The following is a 20,021-nucleotide window of genomic DNA, read 5'->3' on the forward strand; positions in this document are numbered from 1 at the left end:
ATTTGCTTCTTTGTGATTCCATCTAAACTACTGTTTTATTCATTAAACTGTCTCTACAGAATCTGCTTCGCAGACAAAAAAGTTTGTTTTAGTGCTCTGCATGTGATGAGCTTTGAAGAAATAAATAACGTTTTAAGGGCTATACGAGCTCTTACAAATAAGCAGAAACTTCCAGACAAAAGGGCAATTTTGGTTTTCACGTAGAATTTTAGAGAAGAGGACGTCATGGATTTCTTACTATAGAATACTTTGTTCATACTAACGTCGAAGAAAGTAAATCGACCAATATATTATTATTATTCTTTACCTGCTCTTCGAACACTGAATTGCATGCCGATGAAATCATATTCTTGTATATATTTCAATTTTTTATTATGTCTTTATTTTACCATTCTTTTCTATTTCTTCAAAACGTATAGAGAATTATAAGCTATGCGTTTAAATGTTAATTTTTTAATTTGTTTGGAATTGACCACAAAGCTACACAATGGGCTATCTGGGCTCTGCCCACCTCGGGTATTGAAACTCGGATTCTACCGGTGGAAATCTGCAGCGATACCGCTATGTCACTGGGGGTCAACTATAAGCCATATTATCAATTGTTTAGTGTTTTAAGCAAATATGGTTGCGTTTTTAAGTGTATGACTAAATTTTACTTTTGTTGATACTTTTGAGTTTTTTTGAAAGTTATTCGAGGGCTATGAGCTATTTTAGATGTTAGTAACTAGTCAGTTACACCCACCACTGACTCTTTGGTTACTCTTTACCAGCAAATAGTGGAATGACCATCACATTACATTGCCTCCACGAATGAAAAGGCGAGCATGTTCGGTAATGAGATTCGACTTTGTAACCTATGATCAGCCATCAGATCATACCAGGCCTCAGTAATAGCTATTAAAGTAATTCTCCCCACAAATGTATTCATCGATGTGTAATCAGTAAATAGAAAGAGAATAATGGCAAATATGTCTTAAACATTTTAAGAAAAACAAGAACAACGTGATATAAGCAATCAATGTACCATTCAGAAGGCTGAAGATTTTACCTGCCTGGTGAGAGTGACGGTCAGGTTGGACGAAGTTATCCATCCATCGCTGTCATTTCTGGTAAACTGCTCTCCGCCATCAATGAGCTTTTCGTCCACCAACCATTTTATTTGTACAGCCGGGTTGCTAGGTGATGTTGTACATACAACTGTAACAACATCTCCTCTTCGGGCGTCGGAAGGCCCTTTTAGGTATACTTTCTCGGGAGGATCTAGTTAAAGGGAAAGTGAAAGATTCTTAGATAACAAAGAGAAAGTATCTACAATGCTATCATTAAAACCTTCGTAGATGGCATGATGAAAGAAAAGAGATTCCATATAGCTTAACTTTCAGACGTTTTAACAAAGGTTTTGGTTTAAAAAAATTAAAAAATAAAATCATTACACGAATACCTTGATGTAATAGTAAACAGGTTTATCAGAAAACAAATGAGAGGTGTAACAGTATGCAACTTGTTTCACTGAAGAAATTCACAAAAGCTACTAAAAGGCTACCTGCGCTTGTCGCTCCTAATTTTATTGTGATAGTTTAGAATGAAGGCAGTCAGCCAACATAGTTCACCGCCAACGTTTGGACTAGTCTTTTGCAATCGAAAAATGGGATTGACCCTAATATCTAGAAAAGCGAGGATTTTCTGTGACAGAATTTAATTTTGGATTCCGCATGTTGCGAGTCAAGCGCTCACACTACGTGATCATTCCAACTTCTAGCAGTTGATTAAAGCTTCTTAAAAACCTATAAAAATGTTATAGGCTTATGGTTTCAATTTTAACAAGTATACAAGTTTAGAAGTTTCTGGTATGCTTCATTCGTAACAAAATTCTGTATTAATTTGCATATTCTCTGGAACCCTAATAGTAAAATTAACCTGCAAAGAATATGAAGCAGGTTGTTATTAAACAGTTGGATCGTTGACCAGATCACGTAATTTTTAAGCAGCAAATTGGACATATAGATTATATTTGGGTCATATGTGCAATGACTGTGAATAAATGAGATCATATTTAACAATACTAGTTAAAGGATTTAAAAAAATATGCTTGAAGATTAAAGTTTTAGTGAATCAAGGTGTACGTATCTGAGTGTAGCATGACGTAAAATTAAGTTACAATTAAAAAGTATCTTAAAGGTGAAAGAATATATCTGTTTTAATTTTTTATGGGTCATAATATTTAACATATTTTTTCTTAAGCGTTAATAACTTCTTTATAAAAGGTCAAGAAACGTTACCTCTGTCTAGGATTTCGTTAAGTTTCATATTTCACTTAGATAATCAGGTAGCGAGCGTATCGCTCTATGAATCGAAAGAACTGAGTTTGAGGTCTGATACATCTGAATATGTTGCGCACGTTCAAATGTGGACGAGTCATAAAAGTGACAGTCAATATTATAATTTTGCTCAAAGAGACGAAAAAAGCCCTTATCGTGTCAGATGTTTCTGGCTGAGGGGTAATTCAGAATTAAGGAGTGAGCCTGAAGGATCTTTGACGTTATTGTTTAGCCCATCAATGCATAATATACTATTCAGGTTGAAAAATTCCATTCAGAATCTTTACTTGACGAAATTTTTGGCTGAGAGAACGAACAATAGAGTTAAATAGTTTTGTATGAGAACTTTGTAAATATTTTACATCGATATGATAGGTTTGTTAAGAGCTTAAAGGATATCGTTGGCAAGATAAATGAAAGAAAATTTAAATATAATGAACACTGAAAAGATATACTTATTGCAAGAGCTGAGTCACAAAATCTAATTTAAATTATTCTGATTCCTTATTTCTCATTTTTTAAACAAATCTAGAATAACTGGTATTGACAGTTTAAAATCCACTAAAAGTTAATATATTACTTAAATGACAATAACTATAACTGTGTAATGTTTCTATTAGAAACACTTTGACAGATTTGAACGGTTTTAATTGAAACTCTCTAGAAAGCAATGCAGATAAGCATAGATAAAAGCATACTATTAACGTGTAACTGATTTAACCAAACAGAATGGCGTAAAAGAAATTATCCTAGATACCTTTATTCATATCACAAACAGTTTGGTTACGTGATTTTATCCAGGACAAAAAATCAATGAAAATAATACCAGAGCATCATATAGATCTCTCCAACTTTACAAATGTCACTTTTGATAAAATATGAAGGGTAACAATTTCACGATAAATACTAACAATTATTAAGTTGTTAAAAATACACAACTTTCAGTTCTTTTAATCTCAATACGTTGAATTAAATGAGTTGACTAAAAATATGATTAACATTTCTGAGAAAAATTTTTGTTGCTCTCTTGAAAAATCAGTCATCTCGCAACATCGCTCAATTAGGTTTAATAATTCATATTACTCTGTCACAAATAATAGTAATAAATAAAGAGCTAATTATTTAATGATGATTAAGTCATTTTAGTGAAAGGAAATATGAGTAATTTGTCCCAGAACAATTTCTGTAATGTTTGAGATTATTTTTGATGTTGAAGAAAAATGAATCATTTCCAAACATCGTTTAAGTCGATTTAGTTTTCATGCTATTGTGTTATATGAGACTGATAACCATACTAGTAAGTTAACTTAGACATTCAACGGTGTATCTGTTAACACAAAAATATTATGCAAACAATACACATCTTTCTCTGTTTGTTAACCTTATTAAGTTTCTATCAATTAAAACTCTAGCCATGGCAGCAATTTTTATTTACCAGATATTTATGTATCTTTTTCTCTCATGATTTTCGTTAATCAAAAATCTGTAAATTACCCATTTCGTTGTGCTTTCATAACTGAATCGCGAATGTCCTTTATTTTCCATTCTATTCAATGATAGTAATTATCAGTGCAGAATAATGACCTCAATCATATTTAAACTGTTGCAATATTAACACAAACTACGCAATACTGGCAGGAAACTTTCAATATCAAAATGATTCTTTCTAGCGTTCTTGATGACAAATCATTGTTTCTCCAATGTTTAATTACAAACATGTTTGTGACCGTTGCTAGACTGAGAGAACGTGGAATACAAAACGTATTATTTAAATTAATTGGTTACAAAATACTTCAATCTAATGAATGATTTACAATAGGCGCTCAGCAGTTCAATTGTGATTATAAACGTTATTGAAACAGAAAATGAAGGTAAAATAGAGAAATGTACTCAAGATGTATTTTTGTTGATAATTTTACTTGTATGTAATATTTCTCCGCTACTTTAGAGTAGAAAAACACAGCTTTTTGTTAATTATTTATACTATATTATTATGATGTACAAAATATATCTTATAAATTGTGTTATTAACTTTAAACAAGTTTTTATGTGAAAACGTGTATGTCATTTTAACATTTTTCAATGTTTGGAACATTTAACCTTAAATTTGATTAGTAGTGAATTAACCATTCTTCTATAAGCAGTATAGCTTTAAATACACTTACACACACACACACACACACATATATATATATATATAATGCTGTAAGTAAACAAAACACACAGACATAATCAGCTTAGTGCTGGGGCACCATCAGAGAAAGCTGAGTTTAATTCCTTCAAACCGTGCCTTATAGTTTACAATTATTAGAAGGGGAATAAGATAAGCTGCTTAAAGAAATAGAAAGTAAATGCTCAGCTTAGATATCAGCCAGTATGAATTTTAAAAAATTCAGAGGAAATAGCAGACTTTAATTTTTGTTCAATAATAGAATTTCAAAGTACTTTATCCATCTTATGTGAGGATATTAATGAATTGAATCTATTCAGAGCTCAGCGAGCTCAGATAACAACAGCGTGTGAGTGACAGTTCCCTGTGTAACATTAAAAACATACTGAAAGTTAAACTTGTCTTATCTTTCTGTGTCTCTGAAAATAGATCATAGTCCTTGCATTCTCAAGTCCTACTCTACTGAATAATTGACACTTGTGTGGATACCAAACATCAAATATTTTAAAAAACTGGCATTTCCTTGGATTCACTTCAGTGAATCCATTTGATAATCCTTACATCCTTTGAACTGTCCTCCATAAATGCTGTGATATCTAAGATGAATTATTTTCAAAAAGAAAGATTAGGCACTTCTAAGTGCTCTGCCTTTTCCTAAAGGTCCTTCATTAATATGTTCTCGTCTTATGTTATTTCGACCTAATATTTACTGCGAGGAACCTAAATGTTATATGCAAGAAATCCCGTTAAATGCAATAGTCATTTCACTTTGATTTATATACAAAAAGAAAGCTTTAGAAATTCGGAGTACTTTAACAAGATCTGTGTGTTCGTTTTTCATTTCTGAGCTTTAATAGTGTATTCAAAAAGCATCTCCGTTTACTAAAATCGCACATCATACAATCATGTTAGCTAACGAGAGATAACATTTATTACTTTGTTCATACTAAATCCTTATATCTCATCTAGGATAGCGTTAGTTTGCCTTGTGCAGAAATTACATGACTTTAACACAAGTAATATAATCCACCAAATAATTAATATATTTTTCGAAATATAAATATAGTTGGATACTCGCATTTGATAAAACAAATATAAATAATTATTTGTTTGTTTGTTTTGAATTTCGCGCAAAGCTACTCGAGGGCTATCTGCACTAGCCGTCCCTAAATTAGCAGTATAAGACTAGAGGGAAGGCAGCTAGTCATCACCACCCACAGCCAACTTTTAGGCTACTCTTTTACCAACGAATAGTGGGATTGACCATCACATTATAACGCCCCCACGGCTGAAAGAGCGAGCATGTTTAGCGCGACCGGGATTCGAACCCTCGACTCTCGGATTACGAGTCGAACGCCTTAACACGCTTGGCCATGCCGGGCCTAAATATTTATTTGCAGCAGAACTTGGTTGTCTCCTGCTACAGGAGTTTCTTCTCCTTTCCAAAACACTAAACATAACCTTCTCTGAATATATATAAATTCTTTCTCTTCTCTTTTCCTTTATTTTCCTCCTTTGTTGCCTGTGATTTTATATCTTATTTTTCTTTCTTTTGCTATTTTGCTTTCTATTGATATCTAAGGAAATTATCAGAACAAACCAATAAACGGCAAATGGTTTGTTGACATGCTCTCGTTAATGTCATAACTGTGGATCAATTAAAGTGAAAATTCTGAAGATTAATCATAATGTTTGTCGCTAGCTAATATTCTACTTAAATTATTACACTATGTTAAAACAGTTTTCTTCGTTGTTTCTCTGTTGTATATATTTACCGCATTTTCCACATCTTCAGGCATGTATTTCATCCACATTTTATTTTAATTAACTTTACTGGTTTGTAGATTTAGGTTTCATTCTCTTATAATAAGATACATTTGAAAAAATAATTATTTGTTTCAAGTACACAGAAGTTTACCTACATATGGTTATTTTTAGGATATTATCAGATTATTACATACAGCAATTTGTCTGTATCCATATGAATTTTACCGTATTGATTGTTATTGTTATCAGAACACGTAAAATTCCCAAATATTAAACTTAATGAATCACTGTATTTGTATCAAACTGTACTTATAAGACAAAACCCGATCTTGAATTCGTTGATAAACTGAGAGACGGATAAACATGTCTTCCTACTTATGATACTGGTAGCTGAAAACACACATGCTCTGTAATCCTGAGACTAAATTAACCAGTAGTTTCCCATTAAGACAAAACAGCAAAACAGCGAGCTTTGCGAACTCGGTTATATCACGCTTGGTTTAATTTTCAGAGAGTATCTATGTGCCAAAAAAAGAGAAATAAAACCTTGATTTAGTAACAGTTGAGTATTTCTAATACTATAAAAGTAGTAATTCCTAGAAACATAATATAAGCCGGTCTCCAAACCCAAGATAAATGTTTGATCCTTTGGAGAAACAGTAATATGATGTCAGTAGAAACACAAATATTCTTACTCACTTCCTACGAAGTAGAAACAGACCATACATTTATCACAATCACACTTTCTGTCTGTTTTCAAACAAATGAACAATAAGTCTGATGGTTTATTTCGATAGGAAGTAAAATAAGAACTGAAATCAACCAGATAAAATAAAATTTTCGAATTACAATCTTCAACATGTTTTTAAGTGGATTAAAACAAATTACAAACATTAATGTAACTAATACACAGAACATTTGTAATACAGCATGCTCGTTTTATTATTTACATGAAATTAAAGTTTCTGTGTAAGAAGCGATATTCATCACATTTTTTTCATCAAAATAGACATGATTTAACCCTCGGAGATTAAAAAAAAAATCTGTACTGACCGGCCTTTGGGTTATTCTAGAGATAGTTTTACGCTAAACATATACACTCATATCCACAATTAATATTTATATGTTCCTCCAATGTAACATCATAAAAATTACACTGTTTGCAAGAATATCAACCAGTTAGAAAATATGTGAATGGTTTACATTTACAGGTCTGTCTAACCAAAAAGGCAATTCACAGGGAAATTAGTTTATCTCACATAAATACGCTTTACAAATGAGTGACGTATTTGTTTCAATGTATGGCAGATGGTTAGAGAACTCGATTCGTAATATGAGAGTCGCAGGTTCGAATCCTCATCACACTACACATGCTTGCTCTTTCAGTCTTGGGGGCGTTATAATGTGACGGTAGATTTCTCTATTCGTTGGTAAAAGAGTAGCCCAGGAGTTGGCGGTAAGTGGTGATGACTAGTCTTACACTGCTAAATTAGGGACGGCTAGCGCAGATAGCCCTCGTGTAGCTTTGCACGAATTCAAAAACAAACAATCAAACATTTTGCTTTCAAAGTAATTTTGTGTAAATGTTTTATATTTTTTAGAAACATCCATGGATATTAAAGCTTCTGTTTGCTTGAAATAGTCTAATCAATATAATTAACATCGGTTATTTGTTGTGCATTATAAAACTTGTGCAGTTTCTTGTGGACTTACATGTGCACTCAGTGTTAATAGGAGCATATCCTACATTTTAATGGATGCATTTTCTCGTGTTATTTTTCTACGGATATTTCCTAAAATTAAATTCTGCTATTAAATACAAAAGTGAAGAGAGAAGCATAAGTTTTTTGATGTGCAAGCATGTTAAAAGTGTCATTGTTTTACACATTTTCTAGTTAAATTCCATTTATAATGAATTTAGGATGAGTGAACCAAAAGAGTGGTAATTCGTTCACAAATATTTAAGACAACAAAATTTATAAAACAGTGTATACATCTGTTTTCTATTATTGCCCAGCGCAATACAGCAAATTTTCCTTGTGATAAAAACAGAAAAAATTGAAATAAAAGCAACACGTCGTGCTGTTATTAATCCACACATTTCACCAAGAAGAAAGAAAATAACTTACACTGAAACACCACGAGAAAAACTTGGAATTTCCCAATTTCTATTTAAAAACTATTTTACTGAAACAATCACATATTTACTTACAGACAATGGTTTACCTAGAACTATAGAATGTCACAAATTGAAGCTAAAACTATTTTCTCATTTTAATATTCATATAAATTGATGGATGGATGAACAAACAGACACGAAATCTGTAGTTTCTGTTAAAAGATGGCGTGCTTTGTATGAAAACTTATAACGCAAGAGCTAGTGTATCTTCAAAGCTGAAATAGTATTTTACTCACCACTTTGGCTGATTAGCTGACTACTTTATCTTCCCAATACAAAATCACTCTGAGAAAAAACCAATACACTTTCGGGTAACTCATATTTGTTACCGTCGCAACAAAAAGTGCGTGCAAAAGACAAATCGGACTTGAGCGACCTTTTTGTCAAAACACTATAGTAAACACTTAGATATATAAACATAAGACACTTGTAGACACGTACGTTTTAATTTTACTCCGAATGAAACATTTACCTGTTTCTTTTTTTTTTTTTAGATTCGCATCCAAAATTCTTATGTTTCACCACGAATTCATTCCGTACTGTTTTCAAAGCTAGTAAGATATTGGCTCTACCATAACTTATATAATTTAAGAACAACGACTGCGTGGTATTCCATGATTACGAGAAACCCACTTGAAGTAAAAATGTATCTCAAGACGGCTGGTATGGGTATTGAAACTTTTATTAAAATAAAGTAGAGAGCAACGTTTCGACCATCTAAGGTCATATTCAGGTTAAGACAAGTTCAATGACTAAAATTACCTACAAATAAATGTCTTAAGTATGGGCAATCCCTTGTCACCAGTTCTAGCCAACATTTTTATAACACAGATTGAATCTTAAGCGATTAGTTCCGCCTTACACCCACCACTATACTGGTACAGATATGTTGATGATACAATTACTGGATTCACATCTACAAAACATAAAATTGGTTTTTCAGCCACGCTAACTCCATACAACCCAACATTCAGTTCACCTGTGAACATGAAAAAACTAACCAAATAGCATTTCTCAGCCTAAAGATCGCAAACACCGAAACACAGTTCGAAACAGGAATCCACAAAAAAATCACCTATATTAGACTATACATTCCTTGGGTTTCAGCGAATAAAATAAAACAAAAACTCAACATATTAAGAAACCAAATAAACACAGCCACAAAACTATGTTCACCCGAATAAAACAACACTTCATCAACATCAATAAATTTCGTCCAAAACACACCTAGATCAACAAACAACACAGTCTATAACAAACAAACAATAATAAATTCCAAGAAACAACAAACTACAAAACTTTACTCCACTATGTACCATATATTTCCGATATCAGAGAAGAAATAATCAACGTTTGGAAAGACTAACATTCCAGTAAACACAAAATTTATTCAAAAACTAGATACAAAATTAAAGTCCATACTATGTAAAACTACACTGACAAACACAACACCAACATTATTTATAAAATACAATGCAACAACTGCCACTTCTATATTGGAGAAACAAGCAGAAAAGTAGAAACCAGACGAAAAAAAATACAGAAAAAAAACCTTGAAGGTTACATCATACACTTATACTAATTAGGCACCGGCGTGGCCAGGTGGTTACAAGCACTCGACTTATAATCCGAGGGTAACGGGTTCGTATCCTTATCAGAACAAACATTCTTGTCCTTTCAGCTGTAGGGGCGTTATAAAGAGACGGTCAATTCCACTTTTCGTTGGTAAAAGAGTAGCCAAAGAGTTAGTGGTGGTTGTGATGACTAGCTGCCTTCCCGGCATGTTCCTCCAAACTTACACTGCTAAATTAGGGACGGCTAGTGCAGATAGTCCTTGTGTAGCTTTGCGTGAAATTCAGACCAAACCAAGCTATACTAAATAATTACCTAACATATACTGCAACGCCTCCTACAATCCTGTACTTATTTACACTCTCATCTCTAAGACATGTTCCCGGCAACGGTCAGTTGCAAACTCTCTTTGTTAACCTAAGGATGACCTAAGGAGGTCGAAACGTTGTTCTCGACTTTGTGGTATATTGATCAGAAACTAAAATAAATATTGGTATTTCCTTTGTACTGTTTCTTGAAACAGAAGTACATAAAATTGTTATACTGATTCTCACAGCACTGTAGTATCTTGTAGTTGTATTGACAATGTTATTTTGCAAATTATGGACGTGTACAAATCCAACAGAGTTCTTGTGCCAACTGCACTATCATTCTTGTTTAATACATACTTGATATCGTGTATGAGGTATAGGAATATTGTGTAGCAGTATCGCAAGGCTGGCAAATAAAAACTGATAAAAATGACATTTCAGTTAGTGAGAAAGACATCAACCATGGCACGGGTGGGTATTAGCCACAAAAACAAAAATCTGAAACTGTATTAATTATCTGACCTTAAAATAACACAAGGAACAATAATATACGGTGAAGAAAAGTACGAATATATATATTATGGCCCCACAAATTGTACTCAACCTACAAAGAGGGGAATTTTAGACATATTGAAAGGATTCGGGTATTCAATCAAAGTTTTCAGGGGTGGAGGCAGAAGTTATTTTTTTTTGTAAAAACAGGAGGATTATTACACTAATTCCAGCTACGAATAGTGTCTAAGTTGCATTTGTACTACTAATTCAGTTTGTTTATACTGGGTACCCCCACAAAACACAGCAAATAATACAGCAAGAGACGAGAAACAGAGAGATTAATGAGCGTATACAAAGACGACGACAAAGCGACTGTAAACTGGCTTTTGTAAGTTCTATGAGCTACTTGAACTTTTAAACTATTGTAATATTTTATGTAGCAATTATATGTTATCACCATCGAGATGGGATGATAATATACTATAAATTACAAAAGATCCTAAGATATTGTATGTAGTGTAAAGGCTAATAATATCTTACAGATTACAAAAGCTCCTAGGATAAATGTATATAATGAAAAGGTTACTAACATCTTACAAGTTAAAAAAGTCCTAAGTTAATGTATTTAATGAAAGAGTTAATAATATCTTACAGGCTACAAAAGATCCTAAAATAATATATGTTGTGAAAATGCTGTTGATATCTTACAGGTTATAAAAAGTCCTTGAATAATGCATGTAGTGAAAGAGCTAATAATTTCTTACAAGTTGCCAAAGGTCCTAAAATCATATATGTAGTGAACGGGCAAATAATTTTTTTATGAGATACAATAGGTCCTGAGATGGTATATGCAGCGAAAGGGTTAATAATATCTTATAAGTTGCAAAAGGTCCTAACACCTTGTATGTGATGATAAGGAAGTACATTGGCAGAACACCAGATCTAGAAGGAGTCTTCTTATCATTACCCTTCATAATGATAAGACAGTACATTGGCAGAGCACCAGATCTGGAAGGAGTCTTCCTTGTTATTACCCTTCTTAGTTTCTTTTATTCTACACATTATTGATGCATATATCCAGATATTATCATCTGTTCACTTGTTAATAACAATTGTAACCGAGAACTCTAAGCTGTAAATGAAAATTGTTTTCGTCGAAAATAAATAACGAGCATTATTGAAAAAAATTTCTTTATGCTGTTTAGTGATAAAAAATGAACTTACAATGGACGGAAAGAGTAACAAAGGCCGACATAGAGTGGTGCATGAGACGACTAGATGCCTCACAACGGTACACAGCTTTATTGTCGGCAGCAGTGACTGTAAACCTCAAGATACTTGTGGTTTGGCCTGAACTTGTGGTATAACTAGCATCCAGCTGTTGGCCTGACTTATACCATATCAATTGTGCTGATGGATTTCCTCCCTTAGAGATACACGTTAATGACAATGGTTCTCCTTTCCTCAAAATATCTCCTTCTCTATATCCTGTAATAATTGGACTTCCCGGTGGATCTAAAACAAAAAAAGTGATGGCTAATAATATCTGTAAAACTAATATTGCAGCAACTTAATAAATTAAAAAGAGCACAAATATTAAAGATAATTATTTGCATGTGTGTGAAATATAACAATACATGCTAAATATATCCTTAGAACAATATGTGTTCAACACTTGTTAAAACAATACCTGCTGAAGATATCCTTAGAATAATATGTGTTGAATATATCTTTAGAATAATACTTTTTAAACACTTTTTAGAACAGTATATGCTAGACACATCTTTAGAATAACATGTGTTGAACACCACTTGCTTATAACAATATGCGTTGAACACTTCATTAGAACAATACCTGTAGAACACTTTCTTAGAACATTACCTAGTGAATACATCGTAAGAACAATATGTGCTGAACACTTTGTTAGAACAATACCTGCTGAACACCTCCTTATAGCAATATATGTTGAACGCTTTCTTAGAATAATACCTACTGAACACGTCCTTATAACAATATATGTTAAATATTTCCTTAAAATAATACGGGCTTAACCTTCCTTTGAACAAATTCTGCTAAACAGTTGTTTTGCTAGTTTCTAAGTAATTTCAAAATAAAAGATAAAAGAATTATTATTCTGCTTATTTCCTCTTCACACCATAATAACTACACAATATAATGAATAAATAATTAGACTGAAAGCATTTAAGTTCATAATAATGTGTGTTTGAATGACTTAAAACACTTACTTTAAAACAATCTTTCTTCACTGTAAGTCACTTGAAACGTGTAAACATTTTAATTTGAAGATTTTAACAGCATTGAAATTCTTACAATACTGAAATTGGACTAACAAAATGACAAACGGCAAGCTGTCATCTTCACGAACCTAATATAAGTAACTTTTTCTTCCTCTGCCTGATTTGACTATTCAATTTATTATATTAGAACGAGTTTTACTAGAAACTCTTGCATGCGAAATGTCACGAATATCAATGGTAATTTGTTTTCGTTCGTTTCCAGCTTCCCTAATGACGTCTGTGATGCATAATAAAAACAATGAGAAGTAATTGTTAAAATTTGTGTGGGTGACAGCTCAGTATTTATAGTATTACTTTTCATTTCCCGTAATTACTTTGCATTAACTACCCAGAATATTGCTGAGACATTTAAATAATAGAAAAGAAAATCTTTGGAAAATTGTCATCTAGAAATTATTTTATTCATTCTTTACATTATTTAAGTTTTAAACTGTTTACTGGAGTACTTTATAGAGTTACAAAAGAACACAATTTTAAAAGCCGAGAGTTAATTTTAACTAAGTAGGATTAAAATGACCAGTCATTTATCAATTTTCTCGCACACGTGACAAAATTCAAAATGTTTCTTTTAAGAATTAGTTTCAGCATTCGTCAGCATAATTACGAAAAAAGTTAATTTTCCAGTAAATACATAGTTAAGCAGAATTTAAAAAGAGAAACTTGGCATATTCATTACACGAAAGTTAAAAAATTAAACGTAAACTAGTATGTGTACACACATCTCTATATGTTACGCTCAATTCCAGGATTGAATCATTCACCAAACAAAGATAACAATTTCGCGATCTGAGCACTTCAGATTTATCAAAGATCGATATGAAATGACATTTTGGAATTTCTACGAATTTTTATAGGAGCTACTGTAGTTCCTCAACTGCAATTTCTTTAGATCGTTTTATACTAAGATATAAGCTTCTGTCTTATTTTTATACTTCGTTCTTTTCTTATTTGGTGCTTTACGTTTCACAGTTAAAAGCAAAATGTTTTCGGCAATAACCAAATAACATTTCATTTTGGCCTCTGAAATGTTCAACCTGCGAAGTGCAATTCATTTAGGTGAATGACCGAATCTTAATAAGCTAACGATGTAGTTGTACGTTGAAGCTTAGGTACACCATACTAAGCATCCCAAGATAGTTTAACATAGCTACAGGTCGTGAATTGTTTTAATATAACAACATTTCACGAGTTGTGATTTCACGTAGTCACTTTTCACGATTTGTGGTTTAACATTGTCACTTTTTAAGTGTTATGAAATAATTTAATCACTTTTCTCCTGATGTGATTTAAAGTAAATACAAAGAAAAAGCTAAAGAATTATTCTTATAAATATTTGAGAAGTTAAAACTGTCTTTTATGCCCTTATTTCATATATCTTACGTTGGAAACCAAAAATATAATATTTTGCATGTAATTCGTTAATCTTTATTTTGCAAGTTATATATATAGTAACGGAAATAGTATAGTAATACTTTTTGCAGATATATACATTTATGTAATTAGGTCACATGTTAAAACAAGTGTTTGTGTTGTTTTTCACTAGATCACGCTACGTTCTTTTTTTAATTTTGAAAATTGATTACAAAGTTAAAACAAAGTGGATTAGCATAAACCACTTGCAGGTAACAATATCACTTATTTCCCGAATTTGATATTAGTGACGTTGTTTTTCTGAAACTTAATAAAATTGAGTTAATGAATCTGTTATCAATACGTAGTAACATTATATACATATTCTAATTCTGCCTCGCAAAGTTAGGTAAGTATTTGCCAAACACAATAATTTTAAATAAATGTATATGAATTTACAAATAGACTCGAATTTTTAAAAATAGGTACATATGATTAGATATTCATAGAATTAAGCGTTAATTTTTGTCCCTTCACACGTAACAAATGGAATTTCAAGTTTTCTAGTTCTGGCAGAGAAATGCAACTTTAACAGCTTATATTGTGAGCCAGTTTTCATGCAATGTTTGCATTAACCAACATACATCTCTTGAAAATGTTATTAATTTATTAGATAAAATGACTTGAAAATAGTTAAATACTTTATACCTCAACCAAGCAGTTTTGTTTTATTCCGAATAATTTCATTTTTCGTTTAATTCAGAATTATAATTTTAAAATATATTGCTAAATTGATTTTAACAGAAGTTTACAAGTAATACCTAACTTGTTTAATTAAGCCTTAGCTGTACCAAATATAAATATTGTAAGTTTAACAAACCATTTCAGAAAAAAAATGTAAAAAAAGTTATAATTTTATATACATTTTTTATACCATATAGAAGTAGAAATGAAAACTTTTCAAGTTTAACTACAGGATATTAAAAATCAACGATTTAAAAATTACGTATTTATTTTCTAGTTTACGTTTGTTTGAATAACTTTTCCAGGAACATATAAAACGTCTGAGTTTGCAATTCTGCAATTCAAAAAGCCCAAGCTTTGAGTCGGTATACAACCCACAATTACAGCTACGAGGCTTTATACTTGTGAGAGCAAATCTTGCTATTTGTCCAAAAGTACGCTGCATAGGTATTTGGCGCTGATGACAGGTGTTCATTCTTTTTGTGGGCAGTTTTAAACTTGTGATGGTTGTGATTGAGCTACAAAGGCCTATGGTCTGGCTGGTTGACGCTAATAGTAGCAAATACGAAACTGCATTAATTAGGTGAGTAGTATTTCTTAATCTGACATTTAATGTTCATTTTGTTTCATTTCCCTTAAATGTTTATATGTTTGCATATAAGTATTATGCAAGTGTAAATAGTTGTGTTTATTTTACAGAACCACTAATATCAAAATGATAAAAGAACAGATATTTTACTGACTAATGTGCTCGAAGTTAACATAAAACCTTCATAGAGTTTTAGGTTTAGGTTTCTGTAAAATACAAAGTTTGTTTTTCTGCTTATTCTTAATCACGAAACTATACAATGGGCTAGCGTATCAAAACCTGATTTATAGTATTATAATAAGCCTTCAAAGTCAATGGGACCTGATTGGTCCTACATACTATAGAACTGTATATAACTATATAACTAGAGTGTGTGGAAGTCTTAAGAAATGAATTAAATTTCAACGAAGCTTATTTAAATACTCTGAGATAAAAAATGTATTTATCTTAAGAATTGTACATGTATAAACGTAGTAAAATGTATTTACGGTTTACAGCATTTGCTTAAATAACTGGACCCCGCTAGTACAGCGGTATGTCTCCGGATTTACAACGCTAAAATCAGGGGTTCGATTCCCCTCGGTGGGCTGAGCAGATAACCCTATGTGGCTTTGCTATAAGAAAAAAACACACACTTAACTAATTAATCTATATCCCGAAACATTATATTTAATCAATGATTACTTTGATTTATCTCAGTTTCATTTAAAATTAATCAAAGGTTTTATTCCTATTATGGTTTCAATGTTATAAAACAAGTGTATATGCTTACAAAGGACACTTATGGCAACAGATGATGTCAACGGCTTAGAAAGCGCTAAATGGTCAGCTTCACACATATATGTTGCTTCGTCATCATCCATTTTGGGATATAATGTCAAAGTGCTTAAAACTGTATCAAGTTTCTCTGTTCCTTTGCGAATGAATGTCTTTGCGGCACCTGTATACCATCAAAGGATAAATCAAAATCTGATAAAATAGTTATACTTTCATTTAACTACATTTAACACAGTTGTACTATTCATTTTCACAACAATTATATAGACGTGTTAAGAATACGGATAAAAAGCAGATGAGTGTTTTATGCAGTAAACGTTATAATCTATATAAACATATTAAAACTTGCCATTATACATGATTTATGTAATTAAGTAGAAATCATCTAACTGTAACCACTAACTAAGATTTATAGTAGAGAGGACTGTAACCAAAAACATGTTACAATTTATACAACCATCAAAACAAATACATATAAGAACAAATTGTTCGTATTTTGACAAAAAAGCTGCAAAATAGAGTATGTGCGCTGTGAACACTACAGGGATGGAACTCTGGATATAAAACGTCATCACATTATTCGCTGAGACACGAGAAGCAGGGAGAAAATCAACACTACTGCTCTTTAATTATAATGATCAGTTCTAATATCCTTTGTGTAATCGGGCCTTAATGGATTAAAATATACCACGTAGGACGTCTTACATGTCGCTGAATAGTTTAACATTAAATTACAGATATTTTTTTGTAAATCATATAGTGATGTGTAAAGGTGTTGATCACATAACTGCAGTTTGACACAGAATGAGAGAAATAGCAAAATATAATCAAAACTTTAATCTTTACATTTTATTATATGTTACAAAGTAAAGACAAACAGTGATTGAGCCACGTGTGTTAGTTTGTTTGAAGTTAAGCATAAGGCTCCACTATCTATGCTCTGCCATCACGCGTATTGAAATACGGTTTCTAGCGTTGTCGGTCTGCAGACACACCGCTTCGCCACTGGAGAAGGGGGGAAGGGGAGTCCGAACCATGTATGAAAACCCGTTGTTCCAAAATAGGAATTCGAGCTGGCTATAACATATCATTCATACATAAGTAAATCAATTTCATAAATGACACAAACAATATTACATTCCACCCACTAAGGCCGAAAGCTGTTCCATGGAAGTAGATTTTTCAAAGCGTATTAAAATAACATATAAATGTATTCACTGTCATGTATGGTTAGCATTCCTGTTATACAGTTAGTCTTGTAACGTGTACTTATATATCTTCATCAAACTCGTTAGAATTAAAGCTACACCGCTACTCTACTCTAATTGAATATATACAGTATAATTTCGAAGGTGTTTGATTCGTCTTTACAACTGCATTTTCAGTGAGAGTTTCGAGCTGAATACGAGCAGGATATGTAGGTAAGACCACACTCACCAGGTATTAGTTCCACTCTATTTCGATACCACTTTAAACGAGACGGTGGTTTACTACGATGAGCACTACACGTTAAATTTACACGTTCTCCCTCTTTTATTCTAAGTATTGCGTGTCCTGGTCTGCCATTAATTGTTAGTTGATTCGGAGGAACTGAATAGAAAGTACAAAGAATCAGAATAGAAACCTGCACGAAAGTAGACTCAATACTGAAGAAACAAACTATCGATTTTATCTGCCTGTCTGTCTATTGCAATTTTAGTTCAACCTTTAGTGGGAGGAGTCATTGAGTTATTTGTAATATTCTTGTTTTAATAGGTCCAATAAATCTAAGAGCTAATCACTTTTCATGAAAGAAAGAAAAGAGAGAGACTAGAAATACATGTAATATCTATGTTTTTCGTCTCTAAAGAAACTTTAGCAGTACTTAACAAATAAGAAACAACTTAAATAAATTGGTACATTAACTATTTTCCAGTGTATTAAACAACCACAATATCTCATATCCTGTCACAGTTAAAACAAAGTACATGTATACTGCAGATGTTACCTAGTACTGTGAGTTTTGCTCCGGCTCTGATTGGTCCTTCGTCAGGAGCTGGTCCAACCTGACACACAAAGAAAAAATTACCACATCTTACGAACATCTTCCAGTATTATCATTTAATTAACTTTGTTTAAACAAAATAGTCCAGTTCTACAATGATATTAATTGATTACCGAGATAGACTGTACTTGAATTTTTATTAATTTTGATAAAATCTTTAATGATAGAATGGACAAATAAAGAAAATAATACAGGAGTTTTAATTTCAAAATAAAACGAAAATCAATTAGCTAAAGTAGAAATATCCATCTTCTTTCCATAAAAGTTAATAAAACAGATTAATTAAAACTCATACCAATAACTACATGGGTTATACTTACGAAAATATAATTGAATTTATTTGATAGATGATACCCTAAAGGAAAGGTGCATTTTTAATGAGAGGTATATTCATATCAAAATTACATTAATCCTGAAGGAACAATCTCGAGTAAAAATAAAATCGCATAACCGGAAATTCACTTAGTTATATCCTAGAACCTTATTGTTCTTTATAACTTGTGAGATTATAATCACTTTAAATCTTTTACCAGTAAGTCAACTAAGATACACTTTTGACGCTTTATAATACGTAATATTCCACTTTTAGAAGCATACATGTTTATTTTGTTTTTACACAAAGTATACAATAGCCTATCTGCATTCAGTACGTTGCGTGAAATCGAATCCCGATTTTTTATTGTTAGAAGTCCGTAAACTTACCAAAAATTTATCGTTGGACAGAAAACATACAGTTTGCATGTGGTTTGAGAAAAATATATATATATGTGTGCATGTGATTGTGTGTAAGAGGGTGTATTATAAAATCAAAATCCGAATACTTTACTGAAATCTATGTTATTTTCAGACAAAGAAAATAAAATAAATGTAATATTTCATATAAATTATTTATGAAAGTATTCATATCTCGAAAAAAGTACAAATATTAACTTTGTGTTTACCGTTTAAGTGGTACTTTTGAGATGAGCTTATTGTGATCAGTTTATAAGAATAGATGACGAAGGAAACTTTAGTACAAGTGTAAACATAGTAAAAAATGTACAACCATTAAACAAGGTTTTGTCAGCATCAGGTATATACAGTTTAAATTGACATAGGAATATACACACATATACCCATGGTGTCAAAGTGCTTAATACTATATCGGGTTTGTCCATCCCTTTAACACTACGGGTATATATTAATATATTCTTGTGTTTATGTCAACTACGTGTACCTGAAGATGACAAAACCTTGCCGTAAAGCTGTACATTTAATATGTTATCCATTCAAACCGTTTCCTAACGTTATTTGTGTTTAATGTTACACAGTATCGTTTAACCTTATGCATTCTGCTAATGACAATTTCTGATGTCATGGTCGAATATGATGAGTTTTATTGACCAAA

General features: G+C 31.9%; 1 protein-coding gene across 2 annotated transcripts in view; it reads right to left on the reverse strand.

Annotated features, from left to right (window-relative positions):
- Positions 1 to 20,021, reverse strand: part of LOC143225257 (nephrin-like) — a 196,549-nt gene that overhangs the window by 61,086 nt on the left and 115,442 nt on the right. The window contains exons 4-8 of one of the 2 annotated variants that reach the window (XM_076454336.1): positions 18,578 to 18,635; positions 18,028 to 18,180; positions 16,586 to 16,753; positions 12,037 to 12,327; positions 1,049 to 1,260 (exon numbers count right to left, since the gene is read on the reverse strand). In XM_076454336.1, coding sequence (XP_076310451.1) covers positions 1,049 to 1,260; positions 12,037 to 12,327; positions 16,586 to 16,753; positions 18,028 to 18,180; positions 18,578 to 18,635 — 882 coding nt within the window. The remainder of the gene's footprint in view (positions 1 to 1,048; positions 1,261 to 12,036; positions 12,328 to 16,585; positions 16,754 to 18,027; positions 18,181 to 18,577; positions 18,636 to 20,021) is intronic. The other variant, XM_076454337.1, reaches the window with a different exon arrangement.

The sequence above is a fragment of the Tachypleus tridentatus genome, chromosome 9 (genome assembly GCF_004210375.1).
Source record: "Tachypleus tridentatus isolate NWPU-2018 chromosome 9, ASM421037v1, whole genome shotgun sequence".
Lineage (NCBI taxonomy): Eukaryota > Metazoa > Arthropoda > Merostomata > Xiphosura > Limulidae > Tachypleus > Tachypleus tridentatus.